General features: G+C 41.3%; 1 protein-coding gene across 2 annotated transcripts in view; it reads right to left on the reverse strand.

Moving 5' to 3' along the window:
• Positions 1 to 325: 325 nt before the first annotated feature.
• Positions 326 to 26214, reverse strand: part of LOC134227794 (period circadian protein) — a 37593-nt gene continuing 11704 nt past the window's right edge. The window contains exons 3-7 of one of the 2 annotated variants that reach the window (XM_062709471.1): positions 4784 to 5136; positions 2248 to 4553; positions 1935 to 2177; positions 1427 to 1840; positions 326 to 1364 (exon numbers count right to left, since the gene is read on the reverse strand). In XM_062709471.1, coding sequence (XP_062565455.1) covers positions 1131 to 1364; positions 1427 to 1840; positions 1935 to 2177; positions 2248 to 4553; positions 4784 to 5136 — 3550 coding nt within the window. In that variant the 3' untranslated portion in view covers positions 326 to 1130. Of the gene's footprint in view, positions 1365 to 1426; positions 1841 to 1934; positions 2181 to 2247; positions 4554 to 4783; positions 5137 to 26214 lie in introns of both variants that reach the window. The other variant, XM_062709470.1, reaches the window with a different exon arrangement.

A 26214-nucleotide genomic window follows, 5' to 3' on the forward strand; every position in this document is an offset into this window, starting at 1 on the left:
AAATTTAATCGTTTAAGCATCGGGGAGCGAAAAAGTCAAAATTTGAATCACTCTAATGGGCAGGGCATGTTGCAAGAATAAGAGACAGCAACCCTACAAGGATGGTGTTCACTTCTGGCCCGGCAGGTTCAAGAAGGCATGAAGCGCAGCGAGCTAGGCGGGCGGACCAAAACGATTTGGCGAGCGTGGGACGAAACCGAGGATGGAGAGATGTGGCTTCGAACCGTGTGTTGATGCTTTGGAGTCATCTGTCATCGTGTCATCTCTGGATTTCTGGAATATCGGTATGTCTTCAACTGGATACAATTAAATATTTTAATGAACATTGAATAAATAATATGCAATTTTTATTTTCAATATATTCTCTGTTACTAAAATTTAATGCATCATAGTTAGTATAAATAGCCATCTAAAATACAATCAATTAGTTTTGGGAAACAAATAACTTGACTTAGTATAGGGGAACTGTTCCGTTTTCCATCTCACTGAACATATATTAATCTCATCGCGAAACAAATAAATACGGCACCAATTGCAGCGCTTCTTTTTGCTAACATGCGTGCTCACTGCTGAAAAAAATCACAAAAATAATAAATAAACCAGATACCTTTTCATTGCTTTGTTTTTCGTGAGACCAATATCGGAGCTATGAGATGAAGTCTAGGAGCAGTAACCCTACGTTCAGTTTAATCAAAACTGTAAAGATCCTCCAAGTCAGCCAATAACGAACAATCTCTTTTCGACTACGAACCAATTACCGAAAAGGCACCATTCAATATCACTCTCGTCCAATCAAGCTATTAAAAACTCCATCGGCAATGACAATAGGTCTAGAAAGGCAAGATTGGATCTTCGGTTTCACTGACAATTTGGAGGTCGGGTAACAAAATCGTTCTAGAAGCCAAATAGATCAGTTTTCATGTCCTCAGATTCGTTACATCCATGCGGCTTTACATTCATTTAAATTATTCAAACAGTGACTCATCCACGTCACCATTTGACCCATTGTCACCCCGATGACGGCGTCACCCTTGATGACGCTCGAAAAGTTAATTTCTCTTCCTTTGTTTTTGGTATAGACCGGCGTTTGCATGTTGGCACGTGGACTGGTTGCCCTCTCCGCCACGCGTTTATTTGCTACTGTTGCCGACCGTCACCGGTGGTGGGAACGGGGCATTCTCCTCGTAGATCATAACCAACTTGCTGTACTTCATGTTTCGCTTGGCTTTCTTGACTCTACTCTGGGCTTCGCAATCGTCGCTACTGCTTCCGGAAGTGGCATCGCTAAGCGAAAGTTTCGCTGACAGACCTTCCAACTCGAGGTCCAGGTAGAGCTGCTCCAGTTGCTCATTGACTAGAATTGGCTGAAATGAAATAATTTTGATTGAAAAAGTGACTGTTTGTTCTGGGTGCTGTTCGAACCTACCTGATTTAGAGTTTTCAGTGCTGTCATATCAGCGTCTAAGATTTCTTGCGTAGATCTCTCAGTTAATTGATACTGGAAGAAGAGTTCCTTGGTCTGGCAGACGTTATCCAGCCAAGGAGGATTGGGGCGGCGTTTTGCTCGACTGGTTCGGTTTGAGCTATTGTCCCATAGCATTTCGGTCGATTCCTTCTTTTCAGCACAGTTACTTTCCGACGAGTTGTCGGTTTTCAGGAAACTGGAGTAAAAGCTGGAAAAGCTGGACTCATCCATATCGTCGCTGATTTCCCACAACGGGCCAGGTGTTTTGCTACCCCTAGATCTACTTTTTTCGATATCGTCCTGAGCAAAGTCTCCCTCCAAATGGGAATTCCTTCGCGAGTCTATCATTCCCTTTTTGGACGATTCTGAAAAGGCCTGGACAGAAAATAACAACCCAAAGCATTAGTTTATTTGCATGTTTTCGGCGTACGTGTACTAAAATCTGTTACGAAGGAATTTTTTGTTTTACCCGGTTAGCAATTGATGCTGATGCAATACTTCCCATATTGGAGCCGGGTTCTGCTTTGACGGAGGTGGCCTGAGAGGGCGGTCGCTGAAATAAGGTCGGTGACGGGTTACTTGGGAGCGGTTGTTTGCTGCTTGCAAAATTTGGAGTCTCATAGAGACCAGACCCATCGTAGAACCTTGGTTGCGCGTGTTGATTTGATGCTAGCGATGTTGGTGGTAGCGGCTGTTGTTGCGAGGGTTGCTGCTGCTGTTGGGAATAAGGACATCATCTGTATGTGGAAAATGCTTAGAGTGTACGAAATAGATGCACTTACGGATCGGTTGCCGGTGGCTAGGCCACACGGAGGAGGGATCGGTTGGTAGGGCATTGCATGGTACATCATTGGAGGATAAAGCACGGACTGTTGATAGAGCTGCGGATGCGGGTACATGACACCGGCCATGTACGGGAGAGTTATCGAATTGAGACGAGGCAGCTGTAAGGCGGAGCTCGTTGGGGGTGGCTGAGGTGGTGCTGGGATGTAGTACAATGTAGGGAAAATGCTACTCGATGGCATGATGCTGGTGGTAGCGTTGTTCTGGGTGGTCTGTATGGTTGTAACGCTCACGGAAAACGGGGGGCACAATTCAACAGCACGAGGTAAAGGGTAAGCGTTGGCCACCGAATTTGAATGAGGTGCTACGGCAACTGCGGTTGTGGTTACGACCGATGTGTGGGTTTCCGTAGAAGGCTGCACCTGTGATGTTTTAGGTGTGGCGTTTGTCTGGGGTGTCTGCGTTTGGAAGTCAAATGTGTTATCAGGGTTGTGCTGATTTTTGAAGGTCTTGTGAATGTCTTCCTCCCAAGAATGGGACGAGCCACGTTTTACTCCTTGCGTCAAAATATTAGTATAAGTCTTATCGGTAGCTCCTTTCTTGTTCTTTTCTGTTCCTCTCGCCAGAGTTCTTGCTTCACGATGCTTCTTAAGCATCACTTTCTGCATATCATCGTTGTGCTTGCAAAGTAATTCCTCGGTCAACATCGGAGGTTGATAGCTTCCCGATGAAGTACCAGTATTACTGGTAGTATTTGTAACACTATCCATTTGAGCATTACTTTCGGAGCTGAAGTTTCCTGCACTACCACCGCTCTCTCCCCCGTCCCCACTGAATCTTTGATCATCGATTGTTTCCGTATTTGTTCCGCCGGACGAATGAATCCTGGACGATTCTGTGACATTCATAACAGGTCTGCTTTCAAAAAATCGTTGTAGATTATCATTGTAGTTCAACTGATTATAACTGGGCGGGGTTTCAGATGAACTTTTACTATCAAAGTATTCATGGTGTGGTGATATCTCCCCAAACATGACGGAGTCCCGCTCCGAAAACGTGAAATCAGATTCGTTCAATAAATTCAGTTTAAGTTCCGGTTGGGCCACTTCATCCATTAGCTCCTCCATGAAAGAAGCCAGCGCCTTGCATCGTTTGGTAACCTCTTGTTTAACCATGTCGGAAGCCTTCGGTACAGGTTCTTTCAATAATCGAATGATTTGCTCTTCAATTAATTTCGCTTCTTTTAATTTCTCATCAGTGAAAAGCAATGGTTCTTTGCAGTAAAATTTGGACTCAAATACATCTGGGTTAGATGGACCCTCTTGTATGTAATGATTCCCAATAACAAACTCCAGCTCTCTTGACCACGGATTCACGAAGCTTGCCCATTCGGTTTTCAGCACTATATAGCAGCCATTGTTCACCAAGAATCGATAGGGTTGGCTTAGGAATGACGCTCCAGCTGTCTGCCCTTTAAGCATAACTGTTTCGTAAATATTTTTCAAAATAGCGAAATCTTCCGGGTGGTACAACTCCATAATCGAACGACCTAAAATATCCTGAGGTAAATAACCAATGGATTCCACCGAATTTCCATCCACGTAGTTCAATACTCCGTTGGTTGAGTGACGCGTACTAAATTTGAGATCCTTGTCATGGAGTTGCTCGTTTGGCTTGTTGTAGACACTTCTGACCGGCGTAGCCGAAATAATCAGCAGAATATTTCTCCCGGTACTCGGAATGTCTTCACTAGTCTCATTAGGTGCTTCTCGAAAATTTAACACCAAGCGATAAGGTTCGTAATTGACACTAGTTTTTGTGACTCCGAATCCTGCGCTCTTCAGGCCCCTGTATTTGCGCAGCATTACATAGAGAGAGTTCTTTTGATCCTTGTGGCCGGCACCACTCTTGGATTCACCTAATGGAACGACGACTTTCGACGTAATTTGGCTGGCAAACGTGGACCGATCCTTCGAGTGTACAAAATCGATGAACGATCGTCCCAACCACATATCACTGGGAAATCCCAAGCTAGACGTAATACTTGGCGTCGTGAATAGAACTACTCCGTCATGCATCGAAATTACACAGCAGAAGCCATTTTCAGTTTCTGGTTTCAAGTTTGCAGACGTTGCGCCTCCAACCTGTGCGGCTTCTTGTATTCCCTCCAGTACTTCGCAGATTGAGTCCTGGTTTTCCTCGGTCGTTGTTATAACATTTGTCACCGGTGATGGGCCCGGTAGGGGACAATGCAGTTGAGTGGTTTCACCTTCCACCACAGACTCCTGCACAGCAGGAGCGTTTTCTATAATAAAAAGAAACAATAGATGAAACACGTACACATGTTTAGCGAAATCAGATCACATTTTTGTTTTCCACGGAGTTGATATTGAATTAAGACTGATACAGAGTTAATCGGACACGCCCCCTCCAAAATGTTATCTGTTTCGTAAACGAAAGACCTATTCCTCTACCACGCAAAAAACCCCCACAAAACACTATTTATGTTCAGCCTAGCCGTTTATGTGCGTTTACCTTTAGTTGTAGGTTCATCTCCATTCGATTCACCTGCATCGTCCACGTGACTCTGATTCTGTTGAGCTTCGCATTGACCGAAGACGGAAGGGTGGCCAACGTTTTTCTGTTGTTCTCCTGGGCATGTCGTGGAAAAGTCCGCCGTTGTGACTTCTTCCCCCGTACTCCCAATAACAGTCAGTGGGGACTCGACCGATGTTTTCAACTTTTTCTTTTTGCGATCCTTGTCCTTTGTGCGCTTGGTGGGTGGATGCTGCGGGGGCACGTCGGTACCTGTTTGGATAATTCCTTTGCCGCCATAGCCACTGCTACCGGAAGAGTTGCTCCCGCTGTGACGAGACTTGGTACTGCCGCTGGAACGAAAAAAGAATACAAACGTTAGAGTGATGGAAGGGAAAGGAGTGGTTGAATAATCGAAATGAAATGAACATTGTGCTGTGATTGTGTTTGAGGCATAATCGAGCAATGTGGTTGAACTTATCCAAACTGGGAGACCTACCTTGTGCCTTCGTGGTATTCTTAGACGGATGTATATTTTCAAAGTGCATAACTCTTACGAAACCAAGCGAGTTAGGTTGTGTTGTGGAACTAATTTCTCCAAGTTCTATTTTCATTTCATCTCACAATTGCAAGGGAGCTTTACCATGATTATACGAAATGTTGATGTGTTATTCAACATTCGGTTACTCTGTTTATGGCGTTTATGACCAATAAAAGAAATTAACTCTTTTCGCACTTCAATAATGAATGTTGTCCAATGGCGATCCTAACTTTTGGGTGTTGAAAGAAAGCTACACAACAATTTCATTCATATTTATTTAATCCACTATCCGAGTTATTCCGAACATTGCTAGAAATGTGATGCTCTGATTACCATTAATGGTTTTTTACATAGGGTAACTGTTTCCATTATCATCTCACAAAACAACTCTTAAAATCAAGGATGTTAACGATCATTCAGTAATTTGCGTTCGATCATTTAGTAGTTTGTCATTAACACAGTCCAGGACCTGAATTTCAAAATATGTTGTATGGTGGACTTCTAGTGCGAAGGTTTTTCTACAACTTTGCCTAATGGTTCGTTATTAGAATTCAACTAATAACGGAGTTAGAGCGCTAGTTGCAGTAACTTAAACTAAATGATTGTAATTTTGTTGTCATTTAGTCTAAGTTTTATTTATTATCAGACTAAGGCCGGAGTGCTGCATATAAAAGTCTTCTCCATTCAGCTCGGTCCATGGCTGCACTTCGCCAGCCACGCAGTCTGCGGAGGGTCCGCAAATCATCCTCCACCTGATCGATCCACCTTGCCCGCTGTGCACCTCGCCTTCTTGTTCCCGTCAGATCGTTGTCGAGAACCATTTTAGTCTAAGTCTAAGTCACTGAAACTGTAGCTACAACTCCGTTACTAGTGGAATTCAAACAACAAACCATTAGGCAAAGTTGTAGAAAAACCTTCGCACTAGAAGTCCACCATACAACATATTTTGAAATTCAGCTTCTGGAATGTGTTATTGACAAACTACTGAATGATCGAACGCAAATTACTGAATGATCATCCTTGCTTAAAATATTTTGCCGACCTCAGCTACCTTTTTGCCAATTTTCTAACAGCCGAGATTTTGGTAATTCTTTTTAGGGTCTGTTCACAAATTACGTAACGCTTCTGGGGGGAGGGGGGAGGTCCAACTAGCGTTATACTTTGTTACACTAGAAGGTGGGGGAGGGGAGAGGAAATACCAAATGTTACGCATAACGCGAATAAAAATTTATTTGAACGTCTTTTTTTAATCACTTATTGAAGTAATTGCTGTTTATCATTATCGTATATTAGTCATTCTCGAAATCAAGCATACTGACATAGCGGGACTGATATGCGTAAAAATACCAAGCAAATATTGTATTTCTCGACACCACAGTTCCGCAAAACTATATGTAAATGGTTATGATCGCAAATTCTATTTTCGTTTCTACTAGCTGCATTCTTGATATCATTGATCATGTGCCGTCCCTATTCTAACAGTGTTCAAAAAATACCAAAACCCAAATGCTTCAGAGAAGGTAAAAAAATCTGCCTTTAAAATTTTCACAGTTACGCGTTATATGGGGGAGGGAGGGGGTTCAAAAAATGTTACTTTTTGTTACGAGGGGGAGGGAGGGGGTCAAAAACTCGGATTTTTGCGTTACGTAATTTGTGAACAGACCCTTAACTTATTTACCGAACTTATTAAACATTGCATTTCTGCCTGTAGACGAAATTCCTCTTCTCAAAATCTAATCAACTGTTAATGAATTTTCCACCCATTCCCCAACTGAAAATAACCGTCAAAGTGCGGATAACGGTCAAAGTGCTTCCGATTTTAGTTTATTATTATTATTAATATCTTTATTAATGAGGTTTTCGGCCCTGGACCGGTTCGCCTCGTGATTTTAGTTTAGTTTGAACCGTTTGTTTGAGAAACTACATAATGTGACATTTTTGGTCAAAATTAGATTTTTATATATTCTGAATCCTCGTCCGAAAATACGAAAAGTAAATGATGAATTTTAGACAATTGAATATATTTTCGACTTTTGGCTATATTGTGCGTGTTTTTCTAATTAGTTTTCTTCAAATAAATAGGAATCATGTGTCTGTTTAGTTACTTTCTTACTTATGGATCCTGTACACTTCTGGTGGTGCAAAGGGCCGACTTGAAAGATCTCCATCCTGAGCGTTGCCCGGCTATCGCTTTAACCTGTTGCCAGGTTAGATTTCGGTCGACTTCTTTTATTTCTTTATTGAGGCTTCGCCGCCATGAGCCTCTGGGTCTGCCTCTGCTGCAATGTCCCGCTGGGTTCCAGTCTAATGCTTGTTTACAGATTTCGTTTCCGCCCCTACGCAGAGTGTGGCCGACCCAGCCCCACTTCCGATCCCGAATTTCTGTTGCTATCGGCCTCTGGTGACAACGACGATGGAGCTCGTTGTTTGAGATCCAGTTGTGAGGCCACCAGGCCCGAATTATATACCGCAGGCATCTGTTGATGAACACCTGCCGCCGTTGAGTGTTCTCCACTGATACACACCATGTTTCGCTAGCGTATAACAGCACATATTTCACGTTAGAGTTGAAAATTCGTATTTTGGTGCGTTCACTTATCTGCCTGTTTTTCGAGCTATTTCTTAAACTCGCAAAGGCAGCCCTTGCTTCCTTGATCCGTGCGCCTATGTCGATCATGGTACCGCCGTCTGACGCCATTTGGCTACCAAGATATTGGAAGCTTTCAACATTCTCCGCTGGTTGCCCGGCTACTGTGAAACTGGAAGGAGTCATCGTGTTTACATCCAACGATTTGGTTTTGTTGACGTTGATGACTAAACCTGCCGAGGAGGAGCGCTCGGCAAGGTCGTTGAGCTTACTCTGCATATCAGAGCGCCGTTGCGCGAGGAGTGCAACGTCATCAGCCAATTCGAAGTCGTTTAGGTTATAGGCTGCCATAACAGCCCGCGGTTTGGTTCACGGTCAATCGCATTTACCAGAATTTCGTCGATTACGATAAAGAACAGTAACGGTGATAGAATATGTGTGGCATTGGACATGCCTATTATCATGAACAGGCCTAGCATGCATGTGTCAAATGACATATCCTGTCAGTCATCGTCAGTATACACATTCGCGGCCAGTCGATCCCATCTTCCTCGCGAGTGCAGCAGTGCAAACATAATTGGTGACAAATATCCATGATGTTGAATTGCACATTTATCGATCCTGCCAGGAGTGCATAAACATGTTTCGCATGAAGTCACCCATCGTGTTTATAGAAGTGTGTGAAACAAAAACAATTTCGGGCGTAGCCGAAAAAGTAAAGGCTGCGGAGCTTTTTGCGTCGGTAAGAAGAGTGACGATTATGTTTTAGTTTTTTGACGTAGAACTACGTCTGTCTTTTCTATATTGGGGTACACTTTACGATTGCAAAAAATTGAAAATCGTCACGAAAATATGATAGACTTTGATCGTTAATATCTCAGCCGTTTCTCGATGGATTTTCAATTTTCTTGGACCATTCGATCAAGGAAGAGTCAACGCTTCATACCCGATATACACTGAAGTCGTTTGTTACGCGGTTATTTTTACAGGAATGGTTTTTCATGGGTTTTTTTTTCACGCGAATTTCTGGATTTCCTCGGTTCCTTCAGACATACTTTGGGATTTACGCGGTTTTTTATGTTGTTTTAATTTACGCGGCCCATATCTTTCGCGAAAAAACCGACTCTAGTGTGTTACAATATCTATGTAAGATAATATTTACTATTAAAAACTTGCTAACAGTTTAACATTTGGTTTCGGTGAATCAGTCAATCTCGTAAGTGCATCGCAAGCTTGTTCTTCCATAGCACTACGCTCCAACTAGAACTTGGCCTGTTTTTCAACTTAGTAATTTATTAGCATTTCTTTAGTTATTCATTGAATGATTTTTTATGTCCGCCATTGCAGGGCTTTTAGCTGGTGCAGTTAGTTTATGCTAACTTAAACGTGCGTTTTCCTTGGAAAGCTTGGGGGCGTTTGACGGTAGCTTCTTGCTTACGTCTGTTGATGCCAGTAGAGGGGCTCGGAATCTTCTTCGCTGCTGCAGTGAATGCGTTCTGGTAAACTTTATTTGGCTCGTTTCTGCCCCATCTTTCGCAATGGGTGGTAAGTCTCTATAGCGTCGGCGATGGTTGCAGCTGTACACTATCAGCCAGGCTTGTGCTTTTCAAATTGTGTAATCGATTATCATTTAAATCTAGACCAACATTTGAAAAGGGCGTGACAGCCAAAATTCATTCCTTCTGATTCTTTGTCCACATATATAGCTATATATGCAGACGAAGAAAAAGGAGGAATAAATTTTGGCTGTTACGCCCTTTGCAAATATTGGTCTAGAAATGTAAACCTAATTAATACCAATTCAATACGCGAGGAGAAGTGGATGAACGCTGTCATCAGAGGAAAAGTAGAATCATTGAAATTTAACACGGCAAGGTATAGCCAATGGAATTGAAAATAATTTTAAAATTACAAACAGAGACTTTTTTGAAAATGATTTATTAGGCGGGATTAGAAATTTAATAAACATTAAAAGTAGTACCATCTCCGGAATCATTTCAAGAAAAAATTTCATTATCATTAACAATCAAATTAATATATGTACACCCAAAAAACAAATCTGACATTGTATAAAATCTGGGCATATACAATTCTGTAAGCTTTTTATACAAATATTGTATTAAAATAATACAAATCTGTATTATTTCAATACAATAATTGAAATAATACAGATTTTGTATATGCCCAATTATTATACAGTTTGTGCAAGGTTCTTATGCAGAACTGTATTAAAATCTGCCATCCGCTGGTTGGGTGTATGATGTAGAAAATCAAAATTCTAATCTCATGCTATAAATTATTTGTAAATAAATATTATTTTTAAATTTTGAAAATTATTTTGAGAGCTGCATCCAATACCTCGCTGTGAAATTATTTTCATGATTCTACTTTTTCTTTTGATGACAGAATTCATTCTTCTCCTAGCGTATGTCAACAATGAAATTCAATCGGATGTTTGGCATTGTTGCCAATGCTTTTAATCGAGATACAATTATCGAACGATTCTTACTCTCTAGCGAGTTTTTATCAATTGGTAATTTGGATATGTGAACGCTTGAGAGTGTTGTTCATGCTCGATTATTTGAAATTTTTATTTTTATCTTCATTATCAAATGTTAGTCCAAAAATTATATACATCACCAGTTATGAAAACTCAATCTCAGGAGCATAGGATAAACAACGAAAGCAGATTCATGCTGGGCTTAAAAAACGCTTGCTTTGGTCTCATTGCACAGAATAGCCGAAAACCTGTACATTACATACAGCTACGTAGTTCAACGTCACCTTTACGTACAACCCGATTGGGCTGAACCTTTGAGTTTTGTAAACACTTTTTATTACTATGTCAAACCGAGTTATTTCTGCGGAAAAGGGAACGCAAAAAGATATGCTTGTTTACCAGTCTCTTTCAATTTGTTAAGAGAAGTAGTTTCTTAGATACGATCTAACAGATTTGATTTGATTGTTAATGAATTAATCAAGTGTGTGATTGGCGATAAACTTAAATACACCAATAAGAACTTCTGAGTTTTATTTGCAATCTTTGCATCTTGAATACAATATTTTGAATTCCTTTTGAAGAGTATTCGAACATAGCCGCGAGGCCTGATATTATATAGCTATGAATGTGTTTTACTCCGATATGAAAACCATTGTGAAACATAAAAACACTTTCGAGAATTGGAATCACTTATAGCGCTATGAAAGGTCGATCAACTGTAATAAGAAGAAGAATAAAAGACAAAACTATGAAAAGGAAGAATCGTTTCCGCATGCGTTGTCTCGGGGAGCGACAGAGTTCAATAAAGAGAGCTTGATTGGTATAGCTGAAGATGAATCACAGTGCTGCGCGGTGAATGTTCACATTCAAGTGTTTCTTCCTCTGCGTTGGTGGGACGCCCGCATTCAAGTGTTTCTTCCTCTGCGTTGGTGGGACGTCCGTAAGAAGAATGGTGTTATTGTGGATCGAAATGATCACAATTCTGCGTGGTGGGACGCCCGCATTCAAGTGTTTCTTCCTCTGCGTTGGTGGGACGCCCGCAAGAAGAACGGTGTTATTGTGGATCGGAGTGATCACAATTCTGCGTGGTGGGACGCCCGCATTCAAGTGTTTCTTCCTCTGCGTTGGTGGGACGCCCGCAAGAAGAACGGTGTTATTGTGGATCGGAGTGATCACAGTTCAGCCAAGCAAGAGTCTCTTGCTCAGGGATGGTCGATGACCTACAAGTAGTTTGTTGTTGTGTATCCGAAATGTCACAGGTACACAAGAGGATTTATTTAACTGATATTAGATATTCGGCCATGATTTGGAGCTGTTCATCGACCTTTTTTTAGTTACGGTATCCGGGTTTTGTTGCTGATTGTTTCACAAATGTGAATGCACAGTGCATTGGACGTGTGCTCGAAAAAAGTAGAAGTAGTGGTAGTGATTTAAAGTACACGTGAAATGTTACTTCACGAGTTGTGAGTAGAATTGAGAGTCGAGACGCCCACTGCATGGGAGTTTCTTGAGAGTGGTTTCCCATATTTATGTGAGCCACCATTTAAGTGTGTTCTTCGATTATGAAATGAGATGCACGCAATACAATGGAGTGTCAGTCATCGTCAGTATACACATTCGCGGCCAGTCGATCCCATCTTCCTCGCGAGTGCAGCAGTGAAAACATGATGGATGACAAATATGCGTGATTTTGAATTGCACAGAATACATCCTTGCCTCACACCAGCTACGACCCGGATAGGGTCGGACAGGACCCCATTGTGCAGCACTCTACCCGAAAAGGCCTCGTACTGTGCTTCGATGAGGCCGATGATTTTCTCAGGAACCCCCTCGCGTCTCAGGGCACCCCACATATTCTCGTGATTGAGAAGGTCGAAAACTTTTTTGTAAAGGGACTCTTGGAATTCGTTGACCTGCTCCAGAATGATGCGGAGCGTGACAATATGGTCCACACAGGATCTTCCGGCACGGAATCCGGCTTGCTGCTGCCGGAGAGTCGCATCGATCTTCTCCTGAATCCGGGCTAGGATATATTTGCACAGAACTTTGAGAACGGTACACAGCAACATAATGCCTCACTAGTTATCGCATACAGTCAGGTCACCCTTTTTGGGCACCTTCACTAAGATACCTTGCATCCAGTCGACCGGGAAAGTTGCGGTGTCCCAGATATTACGAAATAAACGATGCAGTAGTTGAGCGGATGTCATGGGTCGACCCCTGGGGCTTTATTCGATTTCATGCTTTGGATGGCTGTTTGAATCTCTAGCCGTGATGGAGCTTCGGTATTGCCGCGTGTTATACGTCGGATCCTAGGCAAATCATGCCGAGGTGGTGATGGCCTGGCTGGCACTTGAAAAAGTTGTTCGAAGTGCTCGAACCAGCGTTTCAGCTGGTCATTTGGGTCGGTCAATAACTGATCATTCGCGTCCAGTGTTGTCCTACACTCAAGGCAAAAAATTCTGCTCTTTGATTTTACTCCATCTAAACGATTTTATAGTCTCAAAAGTAAGTTCAACTAATAGAGCAGCAACAGGAGCGCGCGCGCTGAAAATACACTCCAGTGAAAACACTCCAGTGTATTTTCAGTGCGCGCGCTCCTGTGGCTCTGGAGTGCATTTTTTTGACAGTTTGATATGACATTTAGAAAATTCAAATATCCTTCTATTAGTTGAACTTACTTAGTTGAGACTATAAAATCGTTTAGATGGAGTAAAATCGAAGAGCCGAATTTTTTGCCCTGAGTGTAGGACAACACTGTTCGCGTCTTTCACAGGCATCGTTGCATTTATTTTCGCCCCGCTTAAGCGTCGTGAGATATCGTAGAGGAGGCGAATGTCCCCGGTTGCGGCGGCTCTCTCTTCTTCGTCGGCCAGAGAGTCTGCCCACGCTCGCTTGTCCCGTCGACATGAGCGTTTTACTTCCTTCTCAAGAGCCGCGTATCGTTGAATCGTTGACGGGCTAAGACTTTGGCTCCTCTGGTTTTCGATCGCTCTATCGCGGCTTTGGTTTCTCTTCGCTCCTCTATCTTCCTCCAGGTCTCATCGGTGATCCATTGTTTTCTCTGGGTGCGTAGTTCGCCCAGATTGTTCTCGCTGGTGGCGATGAAGGCATTCTTAATGGCGGTCCATTGGTCTTCCACGCTGCCACCTTCCGGAATATCTGCAGCACGTGTCTCCAGTTCTTCAAAGAAGGACCGTTTCACCGTGGCATCTTCCAGTCGGCGTGTGTTGAATCGTCGTCCAACTCATTCCTCCTGCCGACGAATCCGCGCAATGCGCAGGCGTATTTCGCCGATGAGGAGGTGATGATAAGACGCGATATCGGCACTACGTTTATTCCGTACATCAAAAAGGCTCCGTTTCCATTTTCGGCTGAGGCAGATGTGGTCGATTTGATTTTCTGTAAAGTCGTCACGGGAGACCCACGTGACCTTGTGAACCGGTCGATGAGGGAAGAGCGATCCCCCGATCACCATGTCGTTATTGCCACAAAATTCTGCGAACAGCTCTCTGTTTTCGCTCATTTCACCGAGACCATGGTGTCCCATAATGCGCTCATGGTTCGAGTTGTCGGATCCGATCTTCGCATTGAAGTCGCCCAAACAGATCTTGATATCACCCTTCGGAATTCTATCTACGACGGCATTGAGTTGACTGTAGAAGTTCTCTTTGTCTTGCAGATCGGCAGCATCGGCTGGCGCATAACATTGGATTATAGTAAGGTTTCGGACCCGTGTTCTAAATCTGGCAACGATTATCCTTTCACTTATAGGTTCCCACTTCATAAGCGCAGAGTGTGCCTGAGCGCTTAGTAAGAAGCCAACTCCGCGATGCCGGGGAGCGTGTTCACCTCGTAAACCAGAGTATAGCAGTACTTGTCCCGACGGCGTTCTGTGTTCTCCAAAGTTTGGCCAACAGACTTCACTCAGTCCCAGGATTTCAAGCTTCATGCGGCGTGCCTCATTGGCAAGTTGTGCCAATTTACCCTGCTGGGCTAGGGTTAAAACGTTACATGTTCCTATTCGTGTCCGTTGTTTCGCGCTAAGAGTCGTCGCCGTAAAATCAGTCCGTATTCTTTCATTAGCGGATTCTCGAAGAAATTGATGTTTCGGGAACAGTAGGCTGTTGGCCCAAGGTTCCCTATCCACCGGGATGGGGCTGCCATCTTAGGTATAGCTTCCGGGGAATAGCATTTCATACTCAGCCGCTGGATGCCAGAACAGACGCTGTTGGAGCCGCACCTCCTTGGTGGACAGACGCTCGATCAGTCGGGTCAAATTTGTTTAAAGTCCCACCCAACACCAGGACTAGGCTAGTGCGCTTTGAGCGGCACACGGTCGCTTTGATAGGGCCTGCTTGGGGACACATGCAGTTTTTTATAGAAGTTCAACAGAGCCCACTGTCGAACCCCACCACATCCTAGGCATACTTCACAGGACGCACCCTCTCACTCTAGCTGATGTCAGAAGGACAACAGTGCCCAGGCTACACTACCAGCTAAGTACGCAACCCTTAGCTAGCGGTCAATTGTCATCGGAAGACCCGTGGAAGCGTGAGTATTGGAACTTGTGAGGACCAGAGCTATGTTAGGCGCCCCATTTCGCAGCCTGTTTAGTCTTTTTCATAATTAAATTTCTAAGCATATTAATGTAACAAATTGAAGAAAATATAGGTTAAAGGGCAAAATATATTCAGATATTCAAAATACTATCGAGACCATATTCTGGCAAAACAAAACGAAAAAAATGGTTCAGGAGTGTATGAATTTGTTTTCGTTTGATTGAGAAACTACATAGGGACACGGCAGGTATTTCCGTCCATCGTCATAGGGGCTAAAATCAATGAAAGCAACGTCATTTTGCTAGAACTCCACTATAGCAGAACGTTTCGCCTAAGCTTACGATTGGGTACGGATGAATTTGGCAAAAAAGCTTCTATTTTATTGATATTTGAGACTATGACGATAAGACGGAAATGCCTGCCTTAACCCTAGTGCTACATATGAGCACTCTTTGCTTACGTTATCTTTCGCTAATAGATTGCTTGGTTTTGCATTTTCAGCTACATCTTCAATTAAGCACACTTGACAAAGCTATTGTCTTTAGATATCTGCCAAGAAATCCAAAGTAAACTTTTGTATAGTTTTGTAATAATCGAAAGAGATTGCAGGGTTGTTACGACTACGCGTATTTCGCGATTTTCGCGGATTTGGCGCGGATTTACATAACGTGTTTAGGGTTTCGCGCGGATTTAGTTTTAGGTGGAAATTTAATAAACAAAATGCTTAATCGAAGGAAGTTTATTTGAAAATAAGTTTGATGCCTATCTAGATGGGCTTTATTTTCATTAGCAAATGTTGTTGAGAACAAATTTACGTTTCAAGGTTATTAACATTATTTTTCGAATATGTCCAAGTCCTTATTTAATGGCATGCATTACACTCTCAAGCATTATTTAAACAAATGTTATGAGGATAGATACGCCACTTGTTGTCATTTTTTATCCATTCTAAAACACGACGCACAACAAACCATGTCTATTGAAGGACATGAACACCAAGGGCCTCATACGCCTGTCACTGGCGAACAAAGCTCGTGTACTCTGCATCGAAACTTAGAACCGGTGTTAGGGCGCAATCGTTAATGCGAACATTTTTATATTCGGTTAGTTACTGCAAATAAATTATTTTTCGAGTCCCTATAATCAAGCAGGTATTTCAAGCATACCATATCGTTATATTGCTGCATGATTGAGTGTTTAATTTTGATAAAATATCGAAAACAAAAGTGTGCATAAAAATTACCTCGCCATAACAAAAAGGTGGTAGAGAATTAACACTGTTGTTTACAGTTTAGAACCAAATCCAGATGTCGCACATGTTGGGGTAGGGATTCAGTGCTCCGCCTTCTCCCCCTGATGAACACCCATTTTCACCTTGCAATATCTTTGTAATTTCAAAATATTTGTCAGTTTCTGATTGGTTGTTTCTTTTACGATGAACCACTCAGCATGATATATTATATCATTCTTCAAAAGTCGTCAGGAATTCTTTCATAATATTGTAACATTTTATATTTCCTTTATAACATTCATCTAGAACGAATAAGGGTTTATACAACAATTGAAAACATAAAAAATGCAGATGCCTCATTTTAATAAGTTATTCCGCTGAAAGTCGATCAAAAATTAGAAGATGATTCTTAAAAGTTATTTCTGTCGGGTTTTTCATGATATTTTTGGTTAACTCCGGTTTTACAGGATTACCAACAGAAAACGAAGAAACTTCCTAAAGAAGTTTCCACAAGGACCTTATGATGATCCTTGTATAAATTCTTTGCAAATAAATTCCCACATCGTAAAGAGGAAAGTGTTCAAAAATAGAACCGGGAGTTTTTATCCGCAAGATGTCACCAATCAATTTCTGCAAGAATTTCTAAAGCGATTTCCGTAGGAATTCATGAAGGGATTTCTGCGAGTAAGCACCGAAGATTTTCCGCAGGTTATTTGTGAAGAATTCGCTTGAACTCACGACAAAATTCTCAAATGAATTACAAAATAATTTCCCTGGGGAATTTTTGTAAGAATACTCGGAGGAATCCCCACAGATAATTTGGAGCGACTTCTGCACTTCAGAAGATTCAAGGGAATTTGGATCTCTGCAAACATTTCCATGAAAATTTCCGGGAGAACTTCCGGAGGATGACCCGCAGAAATTTCTGGGATGAATCTGTGCACGAAAGATAAATTTCTACAGGAGTTTTTAAATGAAATTCCAGTAAGAACGGTCAAAAAAATTTTTGCATGAACTTTTAAAAAAGCTTGTTATAAAAATTGAAGGAGAAATGACGGACTAATTTCTAATAACGCAAATTATTCTCCCGTATTTCCAAAGAAATTTCTTCTCAAATTTCTGAAAATATTCCTCTGGAATATTTGAAGGAATTAACGCTTGATTCTGACTTAAAAATCTTGAGCAACTATGTTAGATTTTATATTATTTGCTTCTTGATATGAGTTCAAATTTTTGTTTTACAGAAGTTTTGTTTAAAAAACAGAGCTTCATTATCTAATTCCTTAATATCTACGCAAGTTTGTTTTGTGATTAATAACTACAACAAAGCTGCATAATTAATTTCTTCAAAAGAAATTGCGGTTTTGGTAGATTTTTTAATATTTGCCACGTCTATCTTTAATCAATTATAATCAAATCTGGCCTTAAGGTGATTATAGAATGAAGCCAGAAATCGGCCATTTTGTAAACCACGTGCTTTTCAAATATTTTTTTCAAGAGCACGAGATGAAAGAACCATAACGCGTATAGGGCTGAAATAATGGTAGATCGTTTGCTTAGTTATGCTGAACAATCATAATTTGATTTTCGGCACTGTACGAAAACTATTACGCCAGATTTGGGCTTTTGGAAATGTATGTAGATAAACGTGTGGTGAATTCACCTTAACATTAATTTGTATATCAATGTACCTTGTGCGGAATTTTATAAAGTTCTATCAACAATTAAAAATCCCGACAATAACGGAACAAAACATGCCAAAGCCATCATCTAATCCAATAAGCGGTGCTTATGCAAATAGTTTTGACTGTTTAGTTCTTGTTCCCTTAGATTCAGTACTTCTAGTGGTGAATAAAGCCATTTAGCAATACTTACTGCGGTTTTATTAGTCCTATTAGCATTTTTATACAAGTTTAACAGTTTAAAATAATATTTGATATCAGTAATATTGTAAAAAAAAGAACTTGAAGAGAAGACGTTCAATAAATTGTTACACAGAGAAAAAAAAAGTTGGGATTCGAACAATGTTCTAGTTTTATTTCAACAATATGAGAAACTTGGTATTTTTGACAGCTAAACCATTTCATTCAAATAAAAAATTGATTGATTTGAAAGTTTTTGTTTCGTTCAAAATTCTTATTTTCACTTTGACTTTTCAGAACAATATTTTTAAAATAATCAAACAAACCTAAACTTATCACAATTTTGGCAACACTGGCAGGTAGAAGTAATGTAACTGGCAGCCAACGACTGCCTGTCAGTGACAATTGCGGGAAAAGCAGCAGTTGAAAATTTCTTCACTTGAACAGGTAATCAATTTCTTTTAATAATATTATTAATATTATAATTAATATAAAAATTATGTTTTAGTATTTCTCTGGTTCGTTGGCGTGAGGTAAAGGCGCAGTTTGAAATGGCCACTAATTGGATCGTTCGTTCACTTTACCAAGAAACCAAATTGCAATCCTGTACGATCGGCCGAGCGGCACTGGACTACAAACGGATTAATCCAGAAACGCCCATAAATTGGAACCACCTCAACGATTCCCACAACTATGACGACGCTGGTAAATACGATGGCCACGGAATCGGCAAAGATGGCGGCTGCCACTTCTGGAAAAACTTCTGGCGAAAACTTCTGTCACCGTGTACGCTTCAATGTGGCGGCAGAATTGGCAATCAGTTAAATCCTTTTCTCAGAATATCAACGTTGTGCGGTTCTTGAAAGGGTGGAAAATATGGGCAAAATCAGAATTTGTATATATAAAGAAATAAAAACAAAACATTCTATTTAAATACAAAACAAATTGATTTAATTACATGCATGATTTTATTTTGGCAAAATTAAATTGAAAAACCACATATGAAAATGAAAGTAATCATGACTTGTTGTTTTGAAAGTATCACACGCATTTCGTTTTAAGAGGAAAATGTTGTTTTGAAAGATTTGACGCTTATCAATGTTCTTGCGAAATGACAATTTTTGCATTGGTAGATTTAACAATCTTATACTTTCTACTGAAAATCACTAACTAATTTTCTTAGTTTTACCAACGTTTTTTTACTTTTACCAACGATTTTTTTTTGTGTGTATACAAAAATTGTCATTTAACGTGTATTTGCTTAGAATTTAGATCTGGATCGCCCGGATTGGGCGCGAAATGGATTTCATGTCGCGCGGAAATGGTGCGGATTTGGCGCGGAAAATATTTCAGGATCTCCGTAACAACCCTGAGATTGGAACCATAGAGAGGCTCTCTTTTGCACATCTCTAGTAACATTTTGGTTTTAAACTGGTTTTATCACACACCTGTAGAGTAGAATATGGACTTCGAGAGCGTTATAAAACTTAAAATGTTACTTGGAATACGACCTATTGTCAAAGCACTCTAGAATTGTGGAGTACTGCTTGCGGTTTTCGCACTGGTACCCCAGGTACCCCAGGGTAATAAGTTTTGTCGAAAATTATAGATAGGGGATGGGAAAATACCTAGGTATTATTGGCAGTCTAAGACATTCGCCAAATTGAAAGATGAAAATAATGAATAATTACACTAATACAGAGGTACAGCTCAACTGGAATACATTTGTATGCTCTTTCTTTGATGATTGGTGATCAGATCACTAAATATAACAGCTTTTACGACAAACTCAGTAAATTTAAGATAAAAGTAACATGTCAACCTTTCTTTTATCTGCATAGTAATTGCTATCATCAGCAATGAGTTTATTCCATTCAGCAACTTTAGTCTATAGACATGGAAAAAGAAAACTGGTAATGTATTGGTGCCAAATCCAGTAGAAAAAATCATTCATATTAATCGGCCGCACGCTCATGTCGCTTCACTCAAATTTGGAACAAATTTTAATAATTGTCAAAACTGGCTTAAAACAAAACATGAAAATTTAGCCTTGACATCAATTTTATGTCATGTAGACAGATAGGCAAAAGCATTTAAACACCAAAGTAACCAAAAGTCTATCATTATTATTTATAATTTATTCAGACTAAGGCCGAAGCAGCCTGTGTGGTATATAAGTGTCTTCTCCATTCGGCTCGGTCCATGGCTACACGTCGCCAACCATGCAGTCTACGAAGGGTCCGTAAGTCATCTTCCACCCGATCGATCCACCTTGACCGCTGCGCACCTCGCCTTCTTGTGCCCGTCGGATCGTTGTCGAGAACCATTTTCACCGGGTTGCTGTCCGACATTCTGGCTACGTGCCCGGCCCACCACAGTCGTCCGATTTTCGCGGTGTGAACGATGGATGGTTCTCCCAACAGCTGATGCAACTCGTGGTTCATTCGCCTCCTCCACGTACCGTCCGCCATCTGCAACCCACCGTAGATGGTACGCAACACTTTTCTTTCGAAAACTCCGATTGCGCGTTGGTCATCCACGAACATCGTCCAGGTCTCGTGTCCGTAGAGGACTACCGGTCTAATGAGCGTTTTGTAGATTGTCAGTTTGATACGGCGGCGAACTCTATTCGATCGGAGCGTCTTGCGGAGTCCAAAGTATGTACGATTTCCATCCACTATGCGTCTCCGAATTTCTCTGCTGGTATCATTTTCGGCAGTCACCAGTGAGCCCAAGTACACAAATTCTTCTACCACCTCGATTTCGTCTCCACCTATGCAAACTCGCGGTGGGTGGCTCACATTGTCTTCTCTTGAACCTCTTCCTATCATGTACTTCGTCTTCGACGTGTTGATGACTAGTCCGATCCGCTTGGCTTCCCTCTTCAGTCTGATGTAGGCTTCCTCCATCTTCTCAAAGTTACGTCCCATGATATCTATGTCGTCGGCAAAGCCAAATAGCTGGACGGACTTATTGAAAATTGTACCACTCGTGTTAATCCAGCTGCTCTTCGTATTACCCTTTCCAAAGCGATGTTGAATAGCAGACACGAAAGACCATCACCTTGCCATAACCCTCTGCGCGTTTCGAAGGGACTCAAGAATGGCCCTGAAACTCGAACTACGCACATCACCTGATCCATCGTCACTTTGATCAACCCTGTCAGTTTATCCGGAAATCCGTGTTCGTACATTAGCTGCCATAGCTGGTTCCGATCGATTGTATCATATTGAAGTCGATGAATAGACGATGCGTGGGCACGTCGTATTCGCGGCATTTCTGCAGTACTTGGCGAATAACGAACACCTGGTCCGTGGTGGAGCGTTCGCCCATAAAACCCGCCTGGTACTGCCACACGAACTCTCTTGCAATTGGTGCTAGTCGATGACATAAAATTTGGGAAAGTACCTTGTAGACGGCGTTCAGCAATGTGATTGCGCGGTAGTTGCTACAATCCAGCTTATCGCCCTTTTTGTAGATGGGACACACGACACCTTCCACCCACTCCTGCGGCAAAACTTCCTCCTCCCAAATCTTGGTAATAACCCAGTGCAGCGCTCTAGCCAGTGTCTCACCACCGTGTTTAAATAGCTCTCCTGGTAGTTGGTCAACCCCAGGGGCTTTGTTGTTTTTCAGCCGGTCAATCTCCTCCTGGATTTCCTGGAGATTCGGAGCCGGTGAAATTATGTCTTGCGCGCGTTCTCCCAGGTTCATCACCACCCAAGCAACCAAAAGTTCGGATAAGAGGGGATGTTTTGGCTTAATCAGCTCGCATTTTAAGTATTTTTTGTATGGTGAGAGCGCAAAAGTGAACTTTGAAGTTCCGTTAAGGTGCTTGGAACTCAATGTGAACCAAAAGTGAACTAATTGGTTCGGTTAGGAACAAATTTAAGTAAAATCTGAACTTTTGGATGCTTGGGCATACCGCCATCTTCGTCTGCCGTCTGAAGGTTCCTGTTTATGTCCTTACACATATCAGGCTGCGGCACGTGGCCCTTACGTGAACGGTTCAATTTCTCAAAGAACTTTCGTGTGTTATTAGCGCGGTACAGTTGCTCCGTCTCTTCACGCTCTTCATTAACGTAAATTTTAGAGTTTATATGTTCTTCACTCGTTAATTGTACCAAGGTCTTAAGCACTTGGCAGGGGGAGGAGGCATCCTCAGGTCCAACCGTGGAAAAATTATATGCGCAAAATTAACTTACGTAAATAATAATATATTATAACTTAATACTAATACTTCCCAATTTGAGTAAAAACAGTCAATGAGTAAAACTGATTGACGAATGAAAACTATGGCGCAACAAAACATTGATAAAGTAATGCAATTCCAAGAAACATAGCACGATGAAATCTATAAATACTTTGGTGCTCAAGATGCGGGTCCTGATAAAATAGAGTGCACTGTTCTCCGGAATTGCTTGGATTGGCTTGAGGCATGGAATTTACCCCAGAAGTCCTAAACTAACCTAACCTGGTATTGCCTTTGGTCTAACGTGGTCTCACTGTGCAGAACGTCAGATAATCAACAGAAAGATAGCTGGAAGCTCGTGATCAGCTTTAGCACACTGAATTGTTGGAAGCAGCATTTTTTGGTCTTACATTGCTACGGTAAAATACTAGGGAAGTCAAGTAAGTTAAGCGACGGTGCTAAGAATCATGAAGTGCGAGCCCGACCCAGCTGACCTTGTTGAAGTCCGTAGATAATGTTGCTGGGAACTTAGAACCTGGGTTAAGGTCCCCATACTGCCTGATCATTGGGGGATGGGAACCTTGAGAAAACCAAGGAATGCCCAAAAGCCTCGTGTTGTGGGAACTCGGGATCAGTGTTGGTAAAATCACTCATAAATCTCAATCAACGAGCGCTCTCGTGCGAACGAAATCATCTGCGATTTTAAAGGAATGCATCACGCTTGAATTTTTCATGCTAAAACGCATCATTTAACTCATTTGCCAAAAAATCATTTTGGTTTTAAAACGCATTTGAAATCAATTTGGGGGCAATATATTGCTTATACATAAAAGAGTTTCTAATATTTTATGCGACAAACGTCAATTCACTGTTTTTAACGAAGGAGAACAAAAGAAAACCTACGATGATCCAAATGGATGATTCAACTCATCCATCAGATTTTAGGTGCTGAGTTGGGTGCGTTTCAACTCACGCTTGATTTGAATCATCCATGAGTTTTGAGATTTTAAGTTTTTACCAACACTGCAGTCGGGATTCGATCTCAGGATGCCCGTAAGGCCATTTGGGTTACATTCATCTGTTAGGAAACAGATTAGGGCGACGATACTGGCTAGCAGGTATCCCGCAAGTATGTATGAATGTCTCCCACCGTAGTTTTACGAGAGCCACGTGTGCAGAGTATGATAACACCCTTAAAGAGTAAAAGAGTCGTTCCGCAAAACGTATTACAGTCAAACCTCCATGAGTCGATATTGAAGGGACCATCGACTCATGGAAACATAAAGAAATGGAATGCAAAATTCTTGGAAACCTCTTTGGGGGGATCATCAAAGTAAGCCAGAAAATATTTTTTAATATGGAATAATTTGCTTCCATGAGTCGATATCTATAGTTATAGAATATGAATATCGACTCATAAAGATTTAACTTCAATATAATCCTCAATTTTGCTACAACTTTTGTAGGAATCACGGTTTTCGCGACAACATTTGAAGGAACCGCAATTGTTGCGACTGTAGGAGCAAATCCGCGAAATTCGCGAAAAACGCGAAAATCGCGAAATTCGCGACTGATGGTACAGCCCTGAAGAATATTACATTATCTTTATCGATTTGGCTATCTTCGGCGGAAAGTAAACTTTTCTGGCAAGATTCTTTGGTATTGTTTCTATAAGTCATTGGAAATGAAATCGATTCTTTCCGGCCCACCATTTTATACAAAAGAAGGTTGATCCGAGATGAATTTTATTCCAAGTGCAAAACTTAATCATTCGGCGACGACTAAAAGTTGCCTTCGGTAACAGAATCGCAAGCGCACGTTGGAGGGAGATTATGCAATAAGTTTGTTCGAATTGATGGCGTCAGAAGCAGTAAAATAAAATTTCCTCACAAGATTGTGATTATGTTTTATTGCTGATAGGGATTGAAAAGTCGTATTATTGTAAATATGTACATATATCGGTTCACTGCAGGACCATTATTTTACACAAAGGAAGATAGATCGAAGTTTCCGAAAAAAATCTAGACCGGACCGGGAATCGAACCCAGCCACCTTCGGCATTGTCTTGATTTGTAGCCACGCATTTTACCGTTGGGAAGGCTACCCAACAAACAATTTAAGCTGAATAAGCTAGTTTTTTAGCTGGAGAAAGCTGGTTGAATAAACGCTCAATCAGCTTCCAATGTTTGTTGGGTAAGGAAGGAAGGCTACGGAAGGCCCCCAAACTGCGCATAATTCATGAGTACAGCAAATATTTATCAAATCCGTTAAGTTCTTCAATTGAATTGATTTCTGAATTATTTTTAGATTTTTGTATTGTTATCGACCATTTAAAGCGCAGCATCATAAAATTTAAAATACATAAACACGAACATAAAATTATCAAAATATTTATATCGACACGATTGGAATAACGCTAACCTAAACTGTTCATCATTTTGCATGTGGTGGAAGATATTATTGTGTTTCTAAAAGCGTTGCTCAAAGCTGATAGATTATCTTCGAAATTCAACTCCTACACAACCGTTGAGAACATGTGCTAGTCTTTGCTGAGAACATCGCACGAATGGCGTTGTTACATGCCGCGTGTAATTGCATACGAGACAGTACCAACAGAATTAGACGTTACACAACCAACCTGTGCATGTGGGGTGCCTTGTGGCCTACAACGTGCCTCCGATTTTTATTATGATTCATACAATCACCGGTGTGCTGGTTTGTTTGTAGTAGGAGAGGCATTGGCGAAACGAAGCTAAACATTGAGGTTTAGTAGTATAGTTCTCAGAATTTTATGGTTGTCCTATATGTGCTTTCGTCGGTCAAAATTAATTGGCCTCAGTACAACTTTATTTCCGAAATTAGCTTTTGATTTCTTCGGGCTACAGACAATTGAAGATTTGGTAACGACCCACAAATTTAAAAGTTTTAAACCAAAATAAGTGGCAAGTGTTACAAATAATGAAAACTAATTAATAACTAGATACAGCATTAGAGTTTTTTTTTCAACAATTTTTGTATCGTATGGGTTTGTTCGAAAGGAAAACAACCCAATTTATTCACCTAATGGTGGTTGCCTTTATCAAAGTCAATGTGGTTCGATACAACATTCTCGTAATAGCTTTTCACTAATTCGACTATACACCCGTTTCTTTTTTACACGGGGGATGCGTTCCGTGTAAAAAAAAAGTTTTCAGTTCAAAATTTGAAATCCGTGTAAAATAAGTTTTATGATTTCTCGACGAATCACGCAAAATGGAGCAAATTTGCAAACATTTTGTATGGGATTTTTTTTTTAACACGGCCGTGTAAAATAAATCCGTGTAAAAACAGAATCGGGTGTATATTAATTTTGGTCCTTCCGTGTGCTCAGCGGCTGCACGACACGTGGCTGCTGGAACGGCACGTGCCGGAATTTCGTAATTTCAATGAGAGATATCACGCAATGTTTATATTTTTGTCCTTCTCACTCTCTTTAGTAAAATTAACGATGAATATTTCTTATTATATCTTAAATGAATATGAATTATGATATTTCATGACAGGTGCTGACAGGGTGTGTGACACATCTACTTTACGATGGTAATGATTACCACTTTTCTACGTTAATTTATTGAAATACATCAATGAATTATTGGCAGTGGCTGATTTTCTACTCGCCGCTTCCACATCCAGGCGCTATCGTATAAGCGCAAATAGCCAGCATGAGTTAACCGCCAGAAATTGGTATGGCGAAAGACATCTATCGCTGAAAGCCCTCAGCCGCACCAGACCAGGGAAATAGAGGGGGATGACGCCTCCTGGACCCTGGTCAAGAACAAGAGGAAACCGAAGACGTCAAGGGCCGAAAAGAAGGCCCAGGCGAATGAGGGTAGCAAGAAGTCTAGGGTAGGCGCCAATCGCTCCAGGGGCGATGCCCTAGTCATCACGACGGACGAGGCTAAGCACTCGGACGTCTT

Source organism: Armigeres subalbatus, chromosome 3 (assembly GCF_024139115.2).
Source record: "Armigeres subalbatus isolate Guangzhou_Male chromosome 3, GZ_Asu_2, whole genome shotgun sequence".
NCBI lineage: Eukaryota > Metazoa > Arthropoda > Insecta > Diptera > Culicidae > Armigeres > Armigeres subalbatus.